The sequence below is a fragment of the Symphalangus syndactylus genome, chromosome 17 (genome assembly GCF_028878055.3).
Source record: "Symphalangus syndactylus isolate Jambi chromosome 17, NHGRI_mSymSyn1-v2.1_pri, whole genome shotgun sequence".
Taxonomy (NCBI): domain Eukaryota; kingdom Metazoa; phylum Chordata; class Mammalia; order Primates; family Hylobatidae; genus Symphalangus; species Symphalangus syndactylus.
Window position 1 is genome coordinate 69377186 of NC_072439.2, and position 17679 is coordinate 69394864.

At 37.0% G+C, this 17679-nt stretch overlaps 1 protein-coding gene across 2 annotated transcripts in view; it reads left to right on the forward strand.

Moving 5' to 3' along the window:
* The window catches only part of SERPINI1 (serpin family I member 1), an 89705-nt gene that overhangs the window by 43611 nt on the left and 28415 nt on the right, over positions 1–17679 (forward strand). For both annotated transcript variants that reach the window (XM_063620438.1, XM_063620439.1), the window contains exons 2-5: positions 10444–10711; positions 13102–13332; positions 15263–15457; positions 16792–16996. In XM_063620438.1, the coding sequence (XP_063476508.1) occupies positions 10462–10711; positions 13102–13332; positions 15263–15457; positions 16792–16996 (881 nt within the window). In that variant the 5' untranslated portion in view covers positions 10444–10461. The remainder of the gene's footprint in view (positions 1–10443; positions 10712–13101; positions 13333–15262; positions 15458–16791; positions 16997–17679) is intronic.

Consider the following 17679-nt stretch of genomic DNA (forward strand, 5'->3'; position numbering starts at 1 on the left):
TTTGGGCTATCACTGATACAGTACAAATTCAAGCAATGATTAAGGAATGTTTAGTAATTAAGAAAAGGCTAATATTCCAGTACCTTCCTAGTCTAATTATTGGATTATTCTATGAAAATACATATTTTTAAAAGAAAAATTTCTAGCTTAAAAAATTTTTTAAACCAATTAAAGGGTAATTATTTTTAAGAAGGTTATAATCTTGACTCTCATACAAATGCAAAATGAACACATATCAAAGATTTTTTTAGCTCAATAATTAATGAGATAGCCAGTAAGCTATTAGAACCGATTCAGGAAAGGATCCAAAAAGCAAATGAATATATAAGCCTTCAGAAATACGAAAATACATTTGGTTAATAGATGCAAACTGGCCAATATCCACAGGGCAATAATCAATTGCATTCCACTATACCTGTATGTTGTGCATTATTATGGACTAGAATCATTTGTCTCATGACCAGTTTTCTACAATACAGAGAGTTGTAAAATTGTTCAAAGAAAACTTCAAAACCCATAGAGTCAGATAACCTAGAAATGTATGTTTTCGATAATACCTAGTTTTCACTGAAGACATCCAGTAATCATCTTGGCCCATTCCCAAGTCTTTCATAATTTTTTTTCTGGTAAATTAACTCTTCATATATTACTCTCTCCATGGTTATGCCCTTTTGATGTACCTGGCCATTTTCTCAAGTTCACCTTATTTGAGAGATATCTGAGGAGATTTCCCTTTTGTTTGATTCAATAGTACAGAAAAAAAAAAAAAAAAACATGTCTCCTATTACAAACTCCAAGTTAAGAGGTATGGGAAGGGTCACAATGAGCTGGGTAGCTAGAGGGAGAGGCAAAAGAAAGAGAAAAAGGAGAAAGGATTAAATCATTTATATCATAATTTCATGGATAGTATTACAGAATTAAGTCTCTTTGTAGTCCCTCATTTCATAGATTCTGGCCCATTGGCTTGAAGAGACATCTCAATTTAGTAACGGTTTTTTGGAGGAGAAAGAAAATTTGAAAAGGAAAAAATATATACTTCTTTAAAAAACAGAGTATATTTATACTATGACATATTATTCCCTCAGTAAACAACAGTTTAAACCTTTTTAACATTCTTCTGAATCACTTTGTCCATCATTTATCATGCATATGACATGATACTTTCATAGTGCATTTCCTGATTGAAACCTTTTTAGCAGCTTTGTGATTGAAAATGTAATCTTAAAGCATTTCAAAGAATACTGGGATATTTTCTACATAATCCACCCCATACTCCTACTCTCTCTACACACTCCAATTTAATTATATACCTGAGGTTACGCAGCTAATTTTGAAAGTTGTAAGGAAGGTTTTGATAGCTTACCACCTAAGCAGTTGTCCTCAGCATAGCATTCACGGGTTATTCACTTTTCCTAGCTTTGAAAACACTGTGATCTATTCTGTAAGACTGACAAATCCTTCTGCCTTTAACTGTGCTGGTTGGCATCCAACAGACAATCCTTTTGGATAACCCAAGGCCAAAAGATTTATTAACTTGCACAGATTTATCTACTTGCATGTGTTTTCTATTCTTGGGTCCTCTGTAAAACATTTAATTGTTATTTTACAAGAGAATCACTTGGTTCATTTCTTGAGTGATGAATATTTGCATCACTTACAGTAAATTTACATCCTCTGGTGCTCTTCATTCTCTTCTGCATACACAGTACTTTTTCTGTTCAGTTCTGCCATCACAGTACAGTACTATTGAGGACAAGCCCACATCCAAGTTTAAGGAAAACTACTGTGAGAGGCAGGACCAATGGAAACAATTCAACTGAGGGAACAAGGATAAACAAACAGCTTAAAGCACACACTTGTCTAGGCTATGGCACATGCACAGGAAATGACAGCTCTGACACATAATTGTCTGTATGATGATCAGCTGATTTCTTTGGACATTGATTATAAGATTTATTAGAATTAGGAAAGGGAAGGAACACTATACATGAGGAATTTGCAAAATGACAGATTTCTAAAATACAGATTGTTTCACAAAGTGTGACCCCCTGTTTTTTTGACAAGTTTTTTTGACAAAGTTCCTAGCTTCATTGCTGCTGATCTAACCGTGCCTTTCTCTTAGCAAATCAGGAAACACAGGCCTGGAAACTTTAACTTATTCCAACTTTCACCAAGGTAGCTAGTATTAACCAAAGTTAAAGCAATGGTTTCCAAACTCCCAGTTTTCCAAACACCTATGATAAAGTTTTCACCAGTCTGTGGCAAAATGAAAAAAACAAAGTAGTGAATTTTTATGAATTCAAAAATATCCACTTCAAGGGATTGTTTTATTTTCATGTTGAAATATTCATTTTTTATGTGATTGATGTATTCTTTATTTTGTATGATTAAAAGAGGCATTATTTTTGTAAATTTTTCTGCCGCCACCCCAATATATTAGTAGAACAAAAATTTAGTAGCCCTATGTAGGTTCTTTCAATTAAAGGAATTACTAGTCCTTTACATACAAAAGTCTGAGAACTAACAGGCAGGGAACTTCTAATACAGTGTTCTTTTTGTTAGGCATCTCTCCCTAGTTATTTCTTGTGGCTTTTTTTTTTTTTTTTTACTGGAGAAAGGGCCTCCCTCAAGCATTTTTCTCAGCTACCAAAGGACACCTCTCTCTTTTTCTCAACTCACAATTATGAAACCATTTTTTATAATTTTAAAATAATTGGGTTATAAAAAAGATGCATTTATGAATAATCAATCCCTTATAAATTAGATGAACTACCAGGGAAGTTGAAAAACACTATCTTTTTTTATAATGCGGACTTTCAGTTTTGTGATTCATCATACCTCAATTACAAGAAGATTTAGTTCCCTTACTTGTTTTAATGAAGTGTTTTCTAAAGTAGTATACACGTATGCACTTATATGCAACTTACTCTACCACTGGTAACAAAGGAGAGAAATGCAAGAATTAACAGCAATTTATTCATAGCTAACCTACTTCTACCTTTTCTACTACCATAGCACTATCTACTACTATTCTGGTACTGCAGCCTCTTGTTGTTTTTATGTAAAGGCATTTTACAGAGTAGCTAGAAAAATAATAAATCTCCAATGTAATTATCTATGTGAGAGTAACTCATTTGAGAATGTATTGATTATTATGAGTAATAGTAGGGCCCTGGCATTTTGTAGACTAATGTTAATATTGTAATGTTTTGGTACCACCTTCTGCGATTGTTCGAGGTAGTGTACTTGTTGTTATATTATGTGTCCAGTCATTGGTGACAATACCACTTTGTCGGGCTGTAAAGATGGAAACACTTTTTCAAAGAGAAGAAAAAATTGAGCTACTACCCCTGGGCTCAAAGTAGATTAGCCTTAATAATTTAGAAGTGACAACTACTCTTGCTGTTCCTTCTGGTACAGCATTATGGGCCTTTACATGTCACACTATATTAATTTAATATTTATTTGGCACCTACTATGTGTAATTAATTAGGTGCTCATTCTGATTATCCTAAGATATACAAAGATGAATATCCTTCCATTTGTGTCCTCAAAAAGCTTAGGACAAGAGATGATCCATGTACGAAATTACCTGTAACAGAAGGAAGCAGTGGTATGTGCTATTGGAGAGGTAGAGGTAAAAACTTGCCAGGATTTCAAAGGAGGGAGGAAGTTGCTGTTTTAATTGAAGAATCAAGTGGGTATTCATGAAGGCGACGAAAATAGAACAGAACCTGGAGAAGTGCTTTGGATTTGAACATATGGAACTTGGGCTAGATTAGTTTCAGAAAGAGAACTACACAAGCCAGTAACAGGAGAGGAAAATTCTGGTGTATCTGATGCAAAACGGAGTCTGGCTAGAGTTACAGGATCCATGAAGGAGTAGTAAGTAGAAAGTTATGCTGCGTCACAGTACAAAGGCTGTGTTATATTCAGGACTAAAGATTTTGGGCTTTGGTCTACAGGTATGAGAGAACTCCTGAGGTTTTGTAAACATAGGAATAGCCTGGTCATAAGGAGTATCAAGACAATTGATCTGGAGGCTCAGCATACGTTGGATTGAAGAGGCCAATAACCAGCAGTTTTTTAGAGAGTGGCTGGGAACCAGAACCGTTGGTATAGTCCTTGAGATGCACTGAGAGGAAGAACTGTCATTGTGGCCATGGGAATGGCCATGGGATGATCAACAGGAGAGGTGCGAGGGTGCAACATGGAATGAGTGTTTGACAATGAATTGACCATGAGGGAAAAAGAGATGGAGGGGAGTCAAATGCTTTGACGTTGAAAGAAAAAAGAGTAGATTTGATCAGATAAGGAGTCCTGTTTAGGCCTCCTTGAATTCAAACTGCTGGCAGGCATCAACGAATAAATATCCCAAGAACAATTACCAATGCATATCAAAAATTAAGATAAAAATGAAGCCAGAGCTATAATTTTACTTATTTAGGAATAATCTTAATAGATATAATACTTGAAGTATCTTTGTTTTGAGAGTTCACCAGTGGGCATGAGAAGTGTACTACCAAGAAGAGAGAAGGGCCAGGACTACATCTGTGGAGAATATCAACATAAGAAAATGTGGCACATATACACCATGGAATACTATGCAGCCATAAAAAAGGATGAGTTCGTGTCCTTTGTAGGGACATGGATGAAACTGGAAAACATCATTCTCAGTAAACTATCGCAAGGACAAAAAACCAAACACCGCATGTTCTCACTCATAGGTGGGAATTGAACAATGAGAACTCATGGACACAGGAAGGGGAACATCACGCTCCGGGGACTGTTGTGGGGTGGGGGGAGGGGGGAGGGACAGCATTAGGAGATACACCTAATGCTAAATGACGAGTTAATGGGTGCAGGAAATCAACATGGCACATGGATACATATGTAACAAACCTGCACATTGTGCACATGTACCCTAAAACCCTAAAGTATAATAAAAAAAAAAAAAAAAAATGTAGAACAAGGAAACCACTCCTTCCAGCCCCCACCCAGCCAAAAACCTAGAAACTAAAAATAACCACCCAACATTCAGGAGAAGTCAGAGGCAGCAGAGGCAAAGGAGGGAGCCAGCAACCAGCAGCAGAGAGGCTAGAGTAGGCTAGCAGAGGTAATTTTGCTTGCAAGCTGGACATCTTGCCTTCAAAAGGAAGAAAGATCACTTAACTGTGGATAGACACGTGTGTTTCCAGAGCAGAGTTCTTTCAGCTCTCTGAAAGAGTTCCCTGACAAGGCCTGCTCCAACAATTCACAGCCACATGGTCCAAATTTCTTGGCAGAATGTGTCATAAGTGGCCTGCTGCCCACTGCCCTGGCAGAGCCCTCTCCCACAAACATAATGGGAGCTCTTTCCAGGAGTCCAGAAGCCCAAAGATACATCTGTGGTTTTGACATCCCGTTTTCCCCAGTAAGAAAAACCTGCAGAGCTGCCGGTCCATCTAACATTGCTTTTTTTCTATCTGACCATCTGTAACCTCTGTAAACCAGAGGTTTTTAACCTGAGGTCAGTGAATATTCTGGCCAGTGGATATAATTTTCTGCTATCCATGTGCGTGTATTTTCCTGCAGGGATGATTTATTCTTCTCATTCTTAAAAAGATCTATTTTCTTAAAGAGCCACTGTCATATTAATTGTACACTCTTGCAAATAACGTGAGTTCCTTGAGGACAAGAGCCTGTCCTTATAAATTTTGATAACCTCATGGTTATCCTCAAGGACTCTATCAGTCTTGGCTGAATAAATGGCTAATGGTGCTACATTAGATGGGCAACAGAGATGATTGTATTAGTCCGTTCTCACACGGCTATGAAGAAATACCCGAGACTGGGTAATTTATAAAGGAAGGAGGTTTAATTGACTCACAGTTCCACATTGCTAGGGAGGCCTCAGGAGACTTACAATCATGGTGGAAGGCAAAGAAGAAGCAGGCACCTTCTTCACAGGGTGGCAGGATGGAGAGAGTGCAAGCATGGGAAATGACAGACGCTTATAAAACCATCAGATCTTATGAAACTCACTCACTATTATGAGAACAGCAATGGGGAAGCTGCCCTCATGATCTAATTACCTCCACCTGGTCCTGCGCTTCACCAGATTGGGGATTATGGGGATTACAATTCAAGATGAGATTTTGGCTGGGGACATAGCGAAACCATATCAATGATAAAAATACTCATTTTGGTTCTCTGGCCTATTGTTTAACTTTAAAAATATAGATACCTAGGAAACATTTTTTCATAATGTCGTCTGTTAGAATAACTTGTGGCTTAAAATGAGTGCTTCACGCCAGGCATGGTGGCTCACACCTGTAATCCCAGCACTTTGGGAGGCCGAAGCGGGTGGATCATGAGGTCAAGAGATCGAGACCATCCTGGCCAACATGGTGAAACCCCGTCTCCACTAAAAATACAAAAATTAGCTGGGCGTGGTGGCATGCGCCTGTAGTAGTCTCAGCTACTTGGGAGGCAGAGGCAGGAGAATCGCTTGAACTTGGGAGGTGGAGGTTGCAGTGAGCCGAGATCTCACCACTGCACTCCAGCCTGGCAACAGAGCGAGACTGTGTCTCAAAAAAAAGAGTGCTTTGCACACTCTCTCTTATTTATTTCCTTAATAATTTTGCAGAGTGGGGATTAATACCTTTATTTCATTAATGAGGATGCTAGGGCTGAGAGAATTCATGTGACTTGCTGAGGGTCAAACAGCATGATCGCCAACGGGACTTACATCCAAGTCTTTGTTCTCCATCTTATATATTGTCCCACTGATCCAAGGACTGGAGAGCCAGGTTAGTTTAGCCAGGTTAGGTTAGGTAAAGCCCTGTAAAGATGGCTTGGGCTCTAATCCTGGCTCTAGCACTTCCTGTATGACCTTGGGCAAGTTCCTAACCTCTGGAAGCCTGCATTTCCATTAATAAAATGGAGATAATAAGTGTCTGTACTTATAAGGTGATTGCAAAGTTTAAATAAGATAGTTGTTATAAGTATTCAACAAATGTTAACTATTATTATTATCATCTCATGGTGCGTTCATTTGTAAACAAAAATGCCTGTGATCATAGTAGATTTTGCCTTGTTTTATGGAATGCTAATTGGTAATAGGTTGGATTTTGTTTTATACAAATACAATATTTTTCTTAGCCTAAAATATGATATTCATGTTAAATGCAGTGGTTTCCAAATAGTTGTGTTATTGACTGACAGATGCAAGTGTCATACAGTAAATTTAATTGCTTGGTCTTACACACTTATTCATTGCATAATGACAGAGATATATTTGAACAAATGAGTCATTAGGCAATTTCACTCTTGTGGCAACATCACCGAGTATACTTACACAAACCTAGATAGCATAGCCTACTACACACCTGGGCTATATGGTATTACGTAGCTCCTCGGCTACAAACTTGTACAGTATGTTACTGTACTGAATATGGTAGGCAGTTGTAACACAGTGGTATTTGTGTATCTAAACATAGAAAAGGAATAGTAAAATACACTATAACCTGCCTTTCCAGTCCTTGGATAAATGGGACAAGATATAAGACTTGGAGAAGATAGGCCAGGCGCAGTGGCTCACGCCTGTAATCCCAGCACTTTGGGAGGCCAAGGCGGGCGGATCACTTGAGGTCAGGAGTTCGAGACCAGTCTGGCCAACATGGTGAAACCCCATCTCTACTAAAAATACAAAAAAAAAATTAGCCAGGCGTTGTGGCGGGCGCCTGTAGTCCCAGCTACTTGGGAGGCTGAGGCAGGAGAAAGGCGTGAACCCGGGAGGCGGAGGTTGCAGTGAGCCGAGATCGCGCCACTGCACTCCAGCCTGGGCGACAGAGGGAGACTCCGTCTCGAAAAAAAGAAAAAGACTTGGAGAAGATAAAATATGATGTACCTGTAAAGGACACTTACCATGAATGGAGCTTGCATGGGTAGAAGTTTTCTGGGTAAATCGGTGAATGAGTGGTCAGTGAATGTGATGCTTAGAACATTACTGTATGTTACCGTAGAATTTATAAACACTGTATACTTTGGCTATACTAAATTTATTAAAAATGCCTTTCTTTCTTCAATAATAAATTAACCTTCACTTACTGTAAGTTTTATACTTTATAAAGTTTTAAATGTTTAAAAAACTTTTTGACCATTTTGTAATGCCACCACGTCTGGCTCCAGTAGTGTACAGCAATATCCTAGGCTTCACATTCACTTACCTCTTACTCACTCACTTACCCAAAGAACTTCTAACCTTGCAAGCTGTGTTGAGTAAGTGTGTGTGTGTAACGACACTTAAAACACAGACACATCGTACAGCTGTACAAAAGCATTTTCTTTCTTTATATCCTTATTCTATAAGCTTTTTTTCTAATTTTCTACTTTTTATTTTTATATTTTTACTTTTTAAACATTTTTGTTAAAAGCTAAGACACAAATACACATATTCGCCCAGGCCTGCACATGATCAGGATAATAAACATCGCTGTCTTCCACCTCTACATCTTATCCCACTAGATGGTCTTCAGGGGCAGTAACACCCATGGAGCTGTCATCTGTGATAACAATGCCTTCTTCTGGAATACCTCCTGAAGGATCTGCCTGAGGCTATATAATAGTTATTATTTTTTTTAATGATAAGAAGTATGGTATAGTAAATACGTAAACCAGTAACACAGTCATTTATTATCATTATCAAGTATTGTGTATTGTATGTAATTGTGCTATACTTTTATACAACTTGCAGTACAGTAGGTTTGTTTAAACATATCGCATGCATCACCACAAGTAAAGCTTCTGCCTTTTCCTGGAATTCTCTGGAGTACAAAAGGAAGTAAGAATGCCAAAGCAGCGGCAGCCCCCCAAAGGTGGCTGAAATCAGTAGACTGGTAGGGCTGCTGTGCTCTTGGCACCTGGCTTTATCCTAATGCTGCATGAGTGACAGAGCCTGCCCCGCAGCAGTGCACTCCATCTCCCATTAGCTGTCATCCCATTAGCAATGGAGGTGGTGAGAGTTCATATTTACAAAGAGGCTGAGACTTACCTTCCTAAACAAGCAATAACTATTTAAACTTGCATAAAAATGCAGGAGGGTGAAGGGGTGAGGGCAGAGGACTTTGGAACTTTTCAGACAAAAAAACGGATGCTTCTAACATGAAAATGTGAAGGACTTACAAAGTCACCAGGCAGTTCTCTGAAATTTGAGTTACAAATAAATGTTACAGGACTGATTAGGATCTTCTAATTCATAAGCCTGTTGGAATCACTCTGCTCTTCAGTTAAATGTGTATGTACTCTGTTAATTGAGTAACGGAGACTATTAATGCTCGACCATAATTAAAATACAATTTTCCAAATGCATTTGCTCAATATCACTTTACATGTTGTTTTAGTGATTTTTTTAAATGATCAACAACAAGTTACTTAATTGTATGAATAAACAGTTTAGCTTTCCAAATGCCTGCAGTGACAAAAATGGGAGAATACGAAGGCAAGAGGAAATCGTGTCCCCAGTGTGCTCAAGTCAGGCTGTTTGTGGGAAGACAGGGCTTCTGGAACACTGGCATGCCAAGAAGCAGAGATATTATTCAGAGATATCTGGGCACTGATGGTGTTTTTTCCTCCAAGAGAGAATGTGGCCTTGATGCCCTTCAATTTGGTTCAAGAACCTGATGAGCTTGATAATTAGAAATATTAATTTAAATAGAAGCACCAGTTTGTTTGGTGTAAGCTGAAATGGTAACATAAGCCTGAATATAAATGGACTGTGTTGTAGCGAGAATTCAGCCTCATTCTCAACTTTGGTAGGGGGTTCCTCCCTGCCCAAAGATTGTCACTGGGAGAGAAGCAGCCTCCTAGGAACCAATATGTGAGGAACAATCACACAAAGATGTGCTGAGTCTGCTCCTTCTCTGGGTTACCACTTCCTGTGGGCTCTGCAACCTGGAATGAATAAACTGGGATTTGAGGCAGGTATATGTCTGATCTCTGCTCACCAGTTGGTAACCCAGCTGCAAGGTGCATTTACTTTATAAATGGGTGAAGTGAGATTTTCAAATGCATAGCGGTGCTAGTTCATCTTAAGCCCTGCAAATATCTTTTGGTTTTTATTATACTTGTCCTAGACCTATGTAGTTTAGTGGAAGCTAGAGTAAGTCCATTCAAAGTCATGATCAAACTGTATTTGGCGAGGCTATGAAAAACTGATAAATTAGTTTCACCAAACATGACTTGTAATTACGTGTTGTGTAAGTAACTATACATACTCTTAAGCCCATGAAGGTGAGGACCATGGTATCTTGTTCCTGGGAGAGTCCTCAGGACTTTGTAGTGTTATTTGTTCATTTGACTATTAATTGACTTTTTAAAAGTAGAACCTCCCAACATATCCTTCCATGATACTTTTTGTTATAGAAATAACTAATAATTAATATGTAAATTATTTTTTTTTAGGCTTCAAACTATTACAATATGGCTTTCCTTGGACTCTTCTCTTTGCTGGTTCTGCAAAGTATGGCTACAGGGGCCACTTTCCCTGAGGAAGCCATTGCTGACTTGTCAGTGAATATGTATAATCGTCTTAGAGCCACTGGTGAAGATGAAAATATTCTCTTCTCTCCATTGAGTATTGCTCTTGCAATGGGAATGATGGAACTTGGGGCCCAAGGGTCTACCCAGAAAGAAATCCGCCACTCAATGGGATATGACAGCCTGAAAAATGGTAAGAGAGATCAGGTTTGATTTCTCAAGACTTTTGAATTTGACTTTGACTCAGTTATGTTGTATTCTTATTCCAGACACAGCAATATTTACACAAGGTAAAAAATAATCTCATCGAAATGGTATGGCTAGAAGGATTAGGAAACCCAAGAAATCTGTTAATTCCTGGTTCCATTTCTGGCTGAATTAATCTAAGGAAATTACATCTTTTAAAAATTATTATGATTTACATAAACTCATTGTGATTAAAAAAAGCAAACATTATTCTGGAGTTTTCAATGTAGAGGGAGAGGCACATATTTATCACACAAATAAATGAGAAATTACAAATATGATGAGTACTACAAAGAAAGACAGCATGGTTTGCTAAGAATATCAGAAATTTTTGTTTAAAATCAGCAGTATCCTCTTGTTTAAATAGCATCCAAGATTTTTTTTGAAGTATTATCTTATAAAAATTCTATGTATTGGGGGAAATTTCTAGCCTAATGGTATTTTGTAATCACTTTGACATGATGTTTGATTTCTATTTTAATGCTCTGATATACATGTGAAGTAGCTCATTAAAAGGTTAAAAATTAAAACTATTTCTAATGGCTTTTCTAGTTTTAAAATTAAAAGATCTACTGAGTAAAATGTAAAGGATGATCTTGAATTTTAAACTAGGTATTTTTTTCTTTTTATTATTATTATTACTATACTTTAAGTTTTAGGGTACATGTGCACAATGTGCAGGTTTGTTACATATGTATACATACGCCATGTTGGTGTGCTACACCCATTAACTCGTCATTTAGCATTAGGTATATCTCCTAATGCTGTCCTTCCCCCCTCCCCCCACCCCACAACAGTCCCCGGATTGTGATGTTCCCCTTCCTGTATCCATGTGGTCTCATTGTTCAATTCCCACCTATGAGTGAGAACATGCGGTGTTTGGTTTTTTGTCCTTGCGATAGTTTACTGAGAATGATGGTTTCCAGTTTCATCCATGTCCCTACAAAGGACATGAACTCATCATTTTTTATGTGTGCATAGTATTCCATGGTGTATATGTGCCACATTTTCTTAATCCAGTCTATCGTTTTTGGACATTTGGGTTGGTTCCAAGTCTTTGCTGTTGTGAATAGTGCCGCAATAAACATACGTGTGCATGTGTCTTTATAGCAGCATGATTTATAATCCTTTGGGTATATACCCAGTAATGGGATGGCTGGGTCAAATGGTATATCTAGTTCTAGATCCCTGAGGAATCACCACACTGACTTCCACAATGGTTGAACTAGTTTACAGTCCCACCAACAGTGTAAAAGTGTTCCTATTTCTCCACATCCTCTCCAGCACCTGTTGTTTCCTGACTTTTGAATGATGGCCATTCTAACTGGTGCGAGATGGTATCTCATTGTGGTTTTGATTTGCATTTCTCTGATGGCCAGTGATGATGAGCATTTTTTCATGTGTCTTTTGGCTGCATAAATGTCTTCTTTTGAGAAGTGTCTGTTCATGTCCTTCGCCCACTTTTTGATGGGGTTGTTTTTTTCTTGTAAGTTTGTTTGAGTTCATTGTAGATTCTGGATATTAGCCCTTTGTCAGATGAGTAGGTTGCGAACATTTTCTCCCATTTTGTAGGTTGCCTGTTCACTCTGATGGTAGTTTCTTTTGCTGCGCAGAAGCTCTTTAGTTTAATTAGATCCCATTTGTCAATTTTGGCTTTTGTTACCATTGCTTTTGGTGTTTTAGACATGAAGTCCTTGCCCACGCCTATGTCCTGAATGGTATTGCCTAGGTTTTCTTCTAGGGTTTTTATGGTTTTAGGTCTAACATTTAAGTCTTTAATCCGTCTTGAATTAATTTTTGTATAAGGTGCAAGGAAGGGATCCAGTTTCAGCTTTCTACATATGGCTAGCCAGTTTTCCCAGCACCATTTATTAAATAGGGAATCCTTTCTCCATTGCTTGTTTTCGTCAGGTTTGTCAAAGATCAGATAGTTGTAGATATGCGGCATTATTTCTGAGGGCTCTGTTCTGTTCCATTGATCTATATCTCTGTTTTGGTACCAGTGAAACTAGGTACTTTTTTCTAACAGTATAAAAGAAGTTTAATTTCATCAAAGTAACCTAGTAATTTGAAAGAAAACAGTCTCTATAGATTGTAGCAAAATAGCAATGAAATAAAAAATAATATCAGTAGTTGATATTAACTTGCAAAACGTTAATTTGAACATCTAGAAATAGTACAAGTATTGGACCATATCAATGTGGGGGAAAGCCTGGCACTTTTCCCCTGGGTGCCTGTTCGGTTCATCTCCCTTGCTGTGCTTTAATGCTCCTCCACTCTCCTTGACATTTCACTGTGTTTGTTCTACAAATAAACTTATCCTTTCTCATCTTTCAGGTGAAGAATTTTCTTTCTTGAAGGAGTTTTCTAACATGGTAACTGCTAAAGAGAGCCAGTATGTGATGAAAATTGCCAATTCCTTGTTTGTGCAAAATGGATTTCATGTCAATGAGGAGTTTTTACAAATGATGAAAAAATATTTTAATGCGGAAGTGAATCATGTGGACTTCAGTCAAAATGTAGCCGTGGCCAACTACATCAATAAGTGGGTGGAGAATAACACAAACAGTATGTCACTTGGTTCCTTTCTTCCTCTAGTAGCTTAGTTTTAACTGTCTTTAACTTCTGAAAGTATTTCCTCCTTGCTCCTTTTGCATTTTGAATGTTTGAGAGCATTTAGTTGGGTATCTAATAATTATTTTGTATAGATTATGGTCTATTTGAGAAACATTGTTATGAATGAACATTTGAGAAAGAAGTTAAATCTTTTGGCATATATAGAATTTGGCAGTGATAATCTGAAATCTGCACTCTGATTGATGAGTTTCCTCTGTAATCTTAACCACTTTATGGAATTTTGCCTGTCCTATTTAATAAATTAGTTACTAGATAGAATGGCAGTTGGCTCTCATAACAATGTCATTAAAATAGAGTAAAAAAGAGTTAAAAATCAGAGTTTATACATGTTTGTTGGCTTTTGAACCAAAGAACTTCACTGGTAATTTAAAACATTTGTATATGATTCATTTTCAAAAGAGCAGCTTATTTTAAGCCCCCCAAAATGGAGAGGAATTAGAATGAGATGCATTCATTCGAAATTTTATTGCTATTTTATATTTTTCAAATGTATTTAGGGTTTCCAAATGTTTCATATTTTAGCATTTTATTTTCCAATTTTACCAGCAAAATAATTGAAATCACAGTCCAAAAATTGAGACTAAATTAAAAGTAAGTTTTTATAGCTGTTCATTAAATGAAGCCATATTTTCAAAGCTACCCAAATCACGTTAATCTTTAACTTTACATTGGAACAGCAACAAAAATAACCCGGAGCAGATACTCAATATCCCTTAATCTCCAAGATGTAGGCATCTTTTACCTTAAGAAGCACCATGATTAATACAATGAGAGAATACAGAGCAAATTTTTGTCTTATGTTTTTTATCTATGAGATTAAAAAAAGGTTACAATAAAAGAAACTTAAATGTAGTCTTTTAATATTCAAAGAATAAATCAAGGGTGATAATCCATATGAAGTAGATTCAACTATTAAAACCCATTTGTTTTCAAACTCCTTTAGACACATTTAGCAAACAGCAAAGACCCAATATCTTTTAAAATAGATTTGGAAAGGAATATTTCAGATGATAAACACTAATGCATCATGATTTAAGCTGGCTTTCATTCATCTGTTTTCACCTACCCAAAAGCAACTGGTATATTGGCAGAATGATGTCCAATATACACAGGGAAGAATTTGAAATTGATAATTTAATCGTGTACATTGTTCAAGAATAAACTTAGGGCTGGGCGCGGTGGCTCATGCCTATAATCCCAGCACTCTGGGAGGCCAAGTGGAGTGGATCACTTGAGGCTAGGAGTTCGTGACTAGCCTGGCTGACATGGTAAGACCCCATCTCTTCTAAAAATATAGAAATTAGCCAGGTGTGGTGGCACACACCTATAATCCCAGCTATTCAGGAGGCTGAGGCATGAGAATCACTGAACCCAGGAGACTGAGTTTGCAGTGAGCAGAGATCATACCACTGCACTCCAGCCTAGGTGACACAGAGAGACTGTTTGTAAAACAAACAAACAAAAAACAGAATAAACTTTGAAGCATTTACTGAGTGTTTACTCTATGTTAAGAGTTTTACATGCATCATTGCAACTAGAAAGTGATTAAGTCTAAGCTCATATTGTATGTGGTTCTGTAGTTTGTGTATCAAGAAGCTACTAGTACTATTTCAGGTGATATGGGTGTTTTGAATGCCCTTAATTGCTTTTATATATTGTGTGTGTGTGTGTGTGTGTGTGTGTGTGTGTGTGTGTGTGTAACTCTTTTCCCTTTGAAAGTAAGATACTTTTTATTTTCATTGTAAATTTGGTGTACAGTTTCTCTGGACCACTCTATCAGATGGTGGTTTGAAAATCTTCTGGTCCCCCTTAATCTTCCAGTTTAACATGAATTTTTATCTATTCATTTTTTCCTAAATAGATCTGGTGAAAGATTTGGTATCCCCAAGGGATTTTGATGCTGCCACTTATCTGGCCCTCATCAATGCTGTCTATTTCAAGGGGAATTGGAAGTCACAGTTTAGGCCTGAAAATACTAGAACCTTTTCTTTCACTAAAGATGATGAAAGTGAAGTCCAAATTCCGATGATGTATCAACAAGGAGAATTTTATTATGGTAAGACATTTTTTGCTTTTATTTCTCTCTTCTTGCAGAATATCAACACATTTCTAAGAAAAACATGAAGTATTCATTACTCAAACTCCTTGTCAGTCTAATTCGGGCTACAATTCAATTTTTTTGGCTCCATTTTAAAAACCCTCTAATTAGCTTCTGAGTGAATCTTATATTCATTGACGGTTTCCAGTGTATTTTCAAATTCATAAGTCGACCACACCTGCAGAGTAGCTTTATTCGTCTGAAAATACCTGACATTGTGTGAGAATGTTCTGATTTACTCCAAAAACTCATTGGGTTTAGGATGGGTTTTAGTGAACCATATGTCCCACGAAGCGCTTGATTTGGGCTCTGTACCACTTTTTAAATTACAAACGTTCTTCTCATACAAGGACTTTTTTAAAAAATTTGATTTTAGACATGTGTATGTATGGCCAAACATAATTGTTTGTTTATACTTTAATTTGTTGAGAGCCTGTAATTTTTAATGTAATTCAATATCTTTGGCATTATTTTCAAAGATGTTTTATTGGACTCTTCAGAAGTTTAGGGTATTAGTCTTTCTTATCCACTATATTGACTTGTAATAATTTGCTAAGTTCATAGAGCACAAAGCCGATTACCTCATTTACCTAATTACCTGATTTGGAGATATCAATATTCACAAATATAATAGCTGAATATTATACAATGCTTAGATTTCATTTTGACTCTGCAAACTTTGCTTTTAAACTTGTAGTTTTTGTGATAATAAAGTGCCAGGTAATAAATGGTCAGATTTTCCCTTCTTAAAAATCAGGTGAATATTGATCAATGTGCTTTACAGTCAACTTGGAGCCAAGGCTTTATTTTTCTAACCAGGGCTTTTTGTTGTTTCTAATGCTACACCTTAGATATATTGAATTATCTCATTTAAAAATAAAAAGCAAGTCTTGAATACATGTTATTACAAATGTGAAATAATTCTGTGGATTCTAAAATAAAATAAATTATACAGGGCTGTGAACTTATTTGAATTTTAGGGCCTATTTTCAAATAAACCTGCTTTTTATCAGATGCTTAATTTCTTTATATTCTATATACTATTTGGGAAGAAAGATATATAACAAATGTAAACCTTTTGATTTATTTTCATTTTTTTAGATTTTATTTCAATACTTTTGGGGAACAGGTGTTTTTGGTTACATGGAAAACTTCTTTAGTGGTGATCTGTGAGATTTTGTTGCACAAGTACTGGAGCAGTGTGCACTGTACCAAATATGTAGTCTTTCATCCCTCGCCCCCAGCTTTTTTTAAGGTTTGATATGCGTATTTTATGGCCTTTTTTTTTTTAGGGGAATTTAGTGATGGCTCCAATGAAGCTGGTGGTATCTACCAAGTCCTAGAAATACCATACGAAGGAGATGAAATAAGCATGATGCTGGTGCTGTCCAGACAGGAAGTTCCTCTTGCTACTCTGGAGCCATTAGTCAAAACACAGCTGATTGAAGAATGGGCAAACTCTGTGAAGAAGCAAAAAGTAGAAGTATACCTGCCCAGGTATGAGGTTCCTGTGTCACCCCTCCCACAGCATGGACGATGGGCTATCAATGAAAATCTGACCCAGAAAAACTCTTGGAACTGCTTTCAAATTATAATTCTTGTGCCACTCTCTTCTTATTCTTGTTCTTCTCCTTCTCTTTCTTCTCCTTCTTTTTCTCCTTCTCCTTCTTCTTTGATTTTCTTCTTTTTAGTATTCTTTCATAGTCATTTCTTTCATACTCATGTGGTCCTTCCCGTAGACACATGCTCACTTATTGGTTCATTCGGTGCTATTCATCAAGACCTAGTTTCAGATATAATTCAATGTTCTTGTCTTTGTTTTAGAAAATTTATCTATTTTGTCTGAATATCATTTGCATTGACAGTCTTCTGTATTTTATTAACACTTAAGATTGATTATGACTGGAGAGGAAACAATCTCTGACATTGCTAGAAGAACTGCAAACAAGTCACTGTGCTAGGTGCTGAGATGCAACCATAAATTAGCAGGAAGATGCAACTCTGCTCAAAATTCTCCCTGTGGCTAAAAGAATAAGATGCGCACAATGCCTTTAATGTCCTGAATGCCATCCCCTTCTCAACCCCATTTCTGGCCACTCACCACATCAAGCATGTTGTAGCATGTTCTGTCCATGTGCTTGTGATTATGCCACATACAACATGCTCTTTTCATGTCTCTG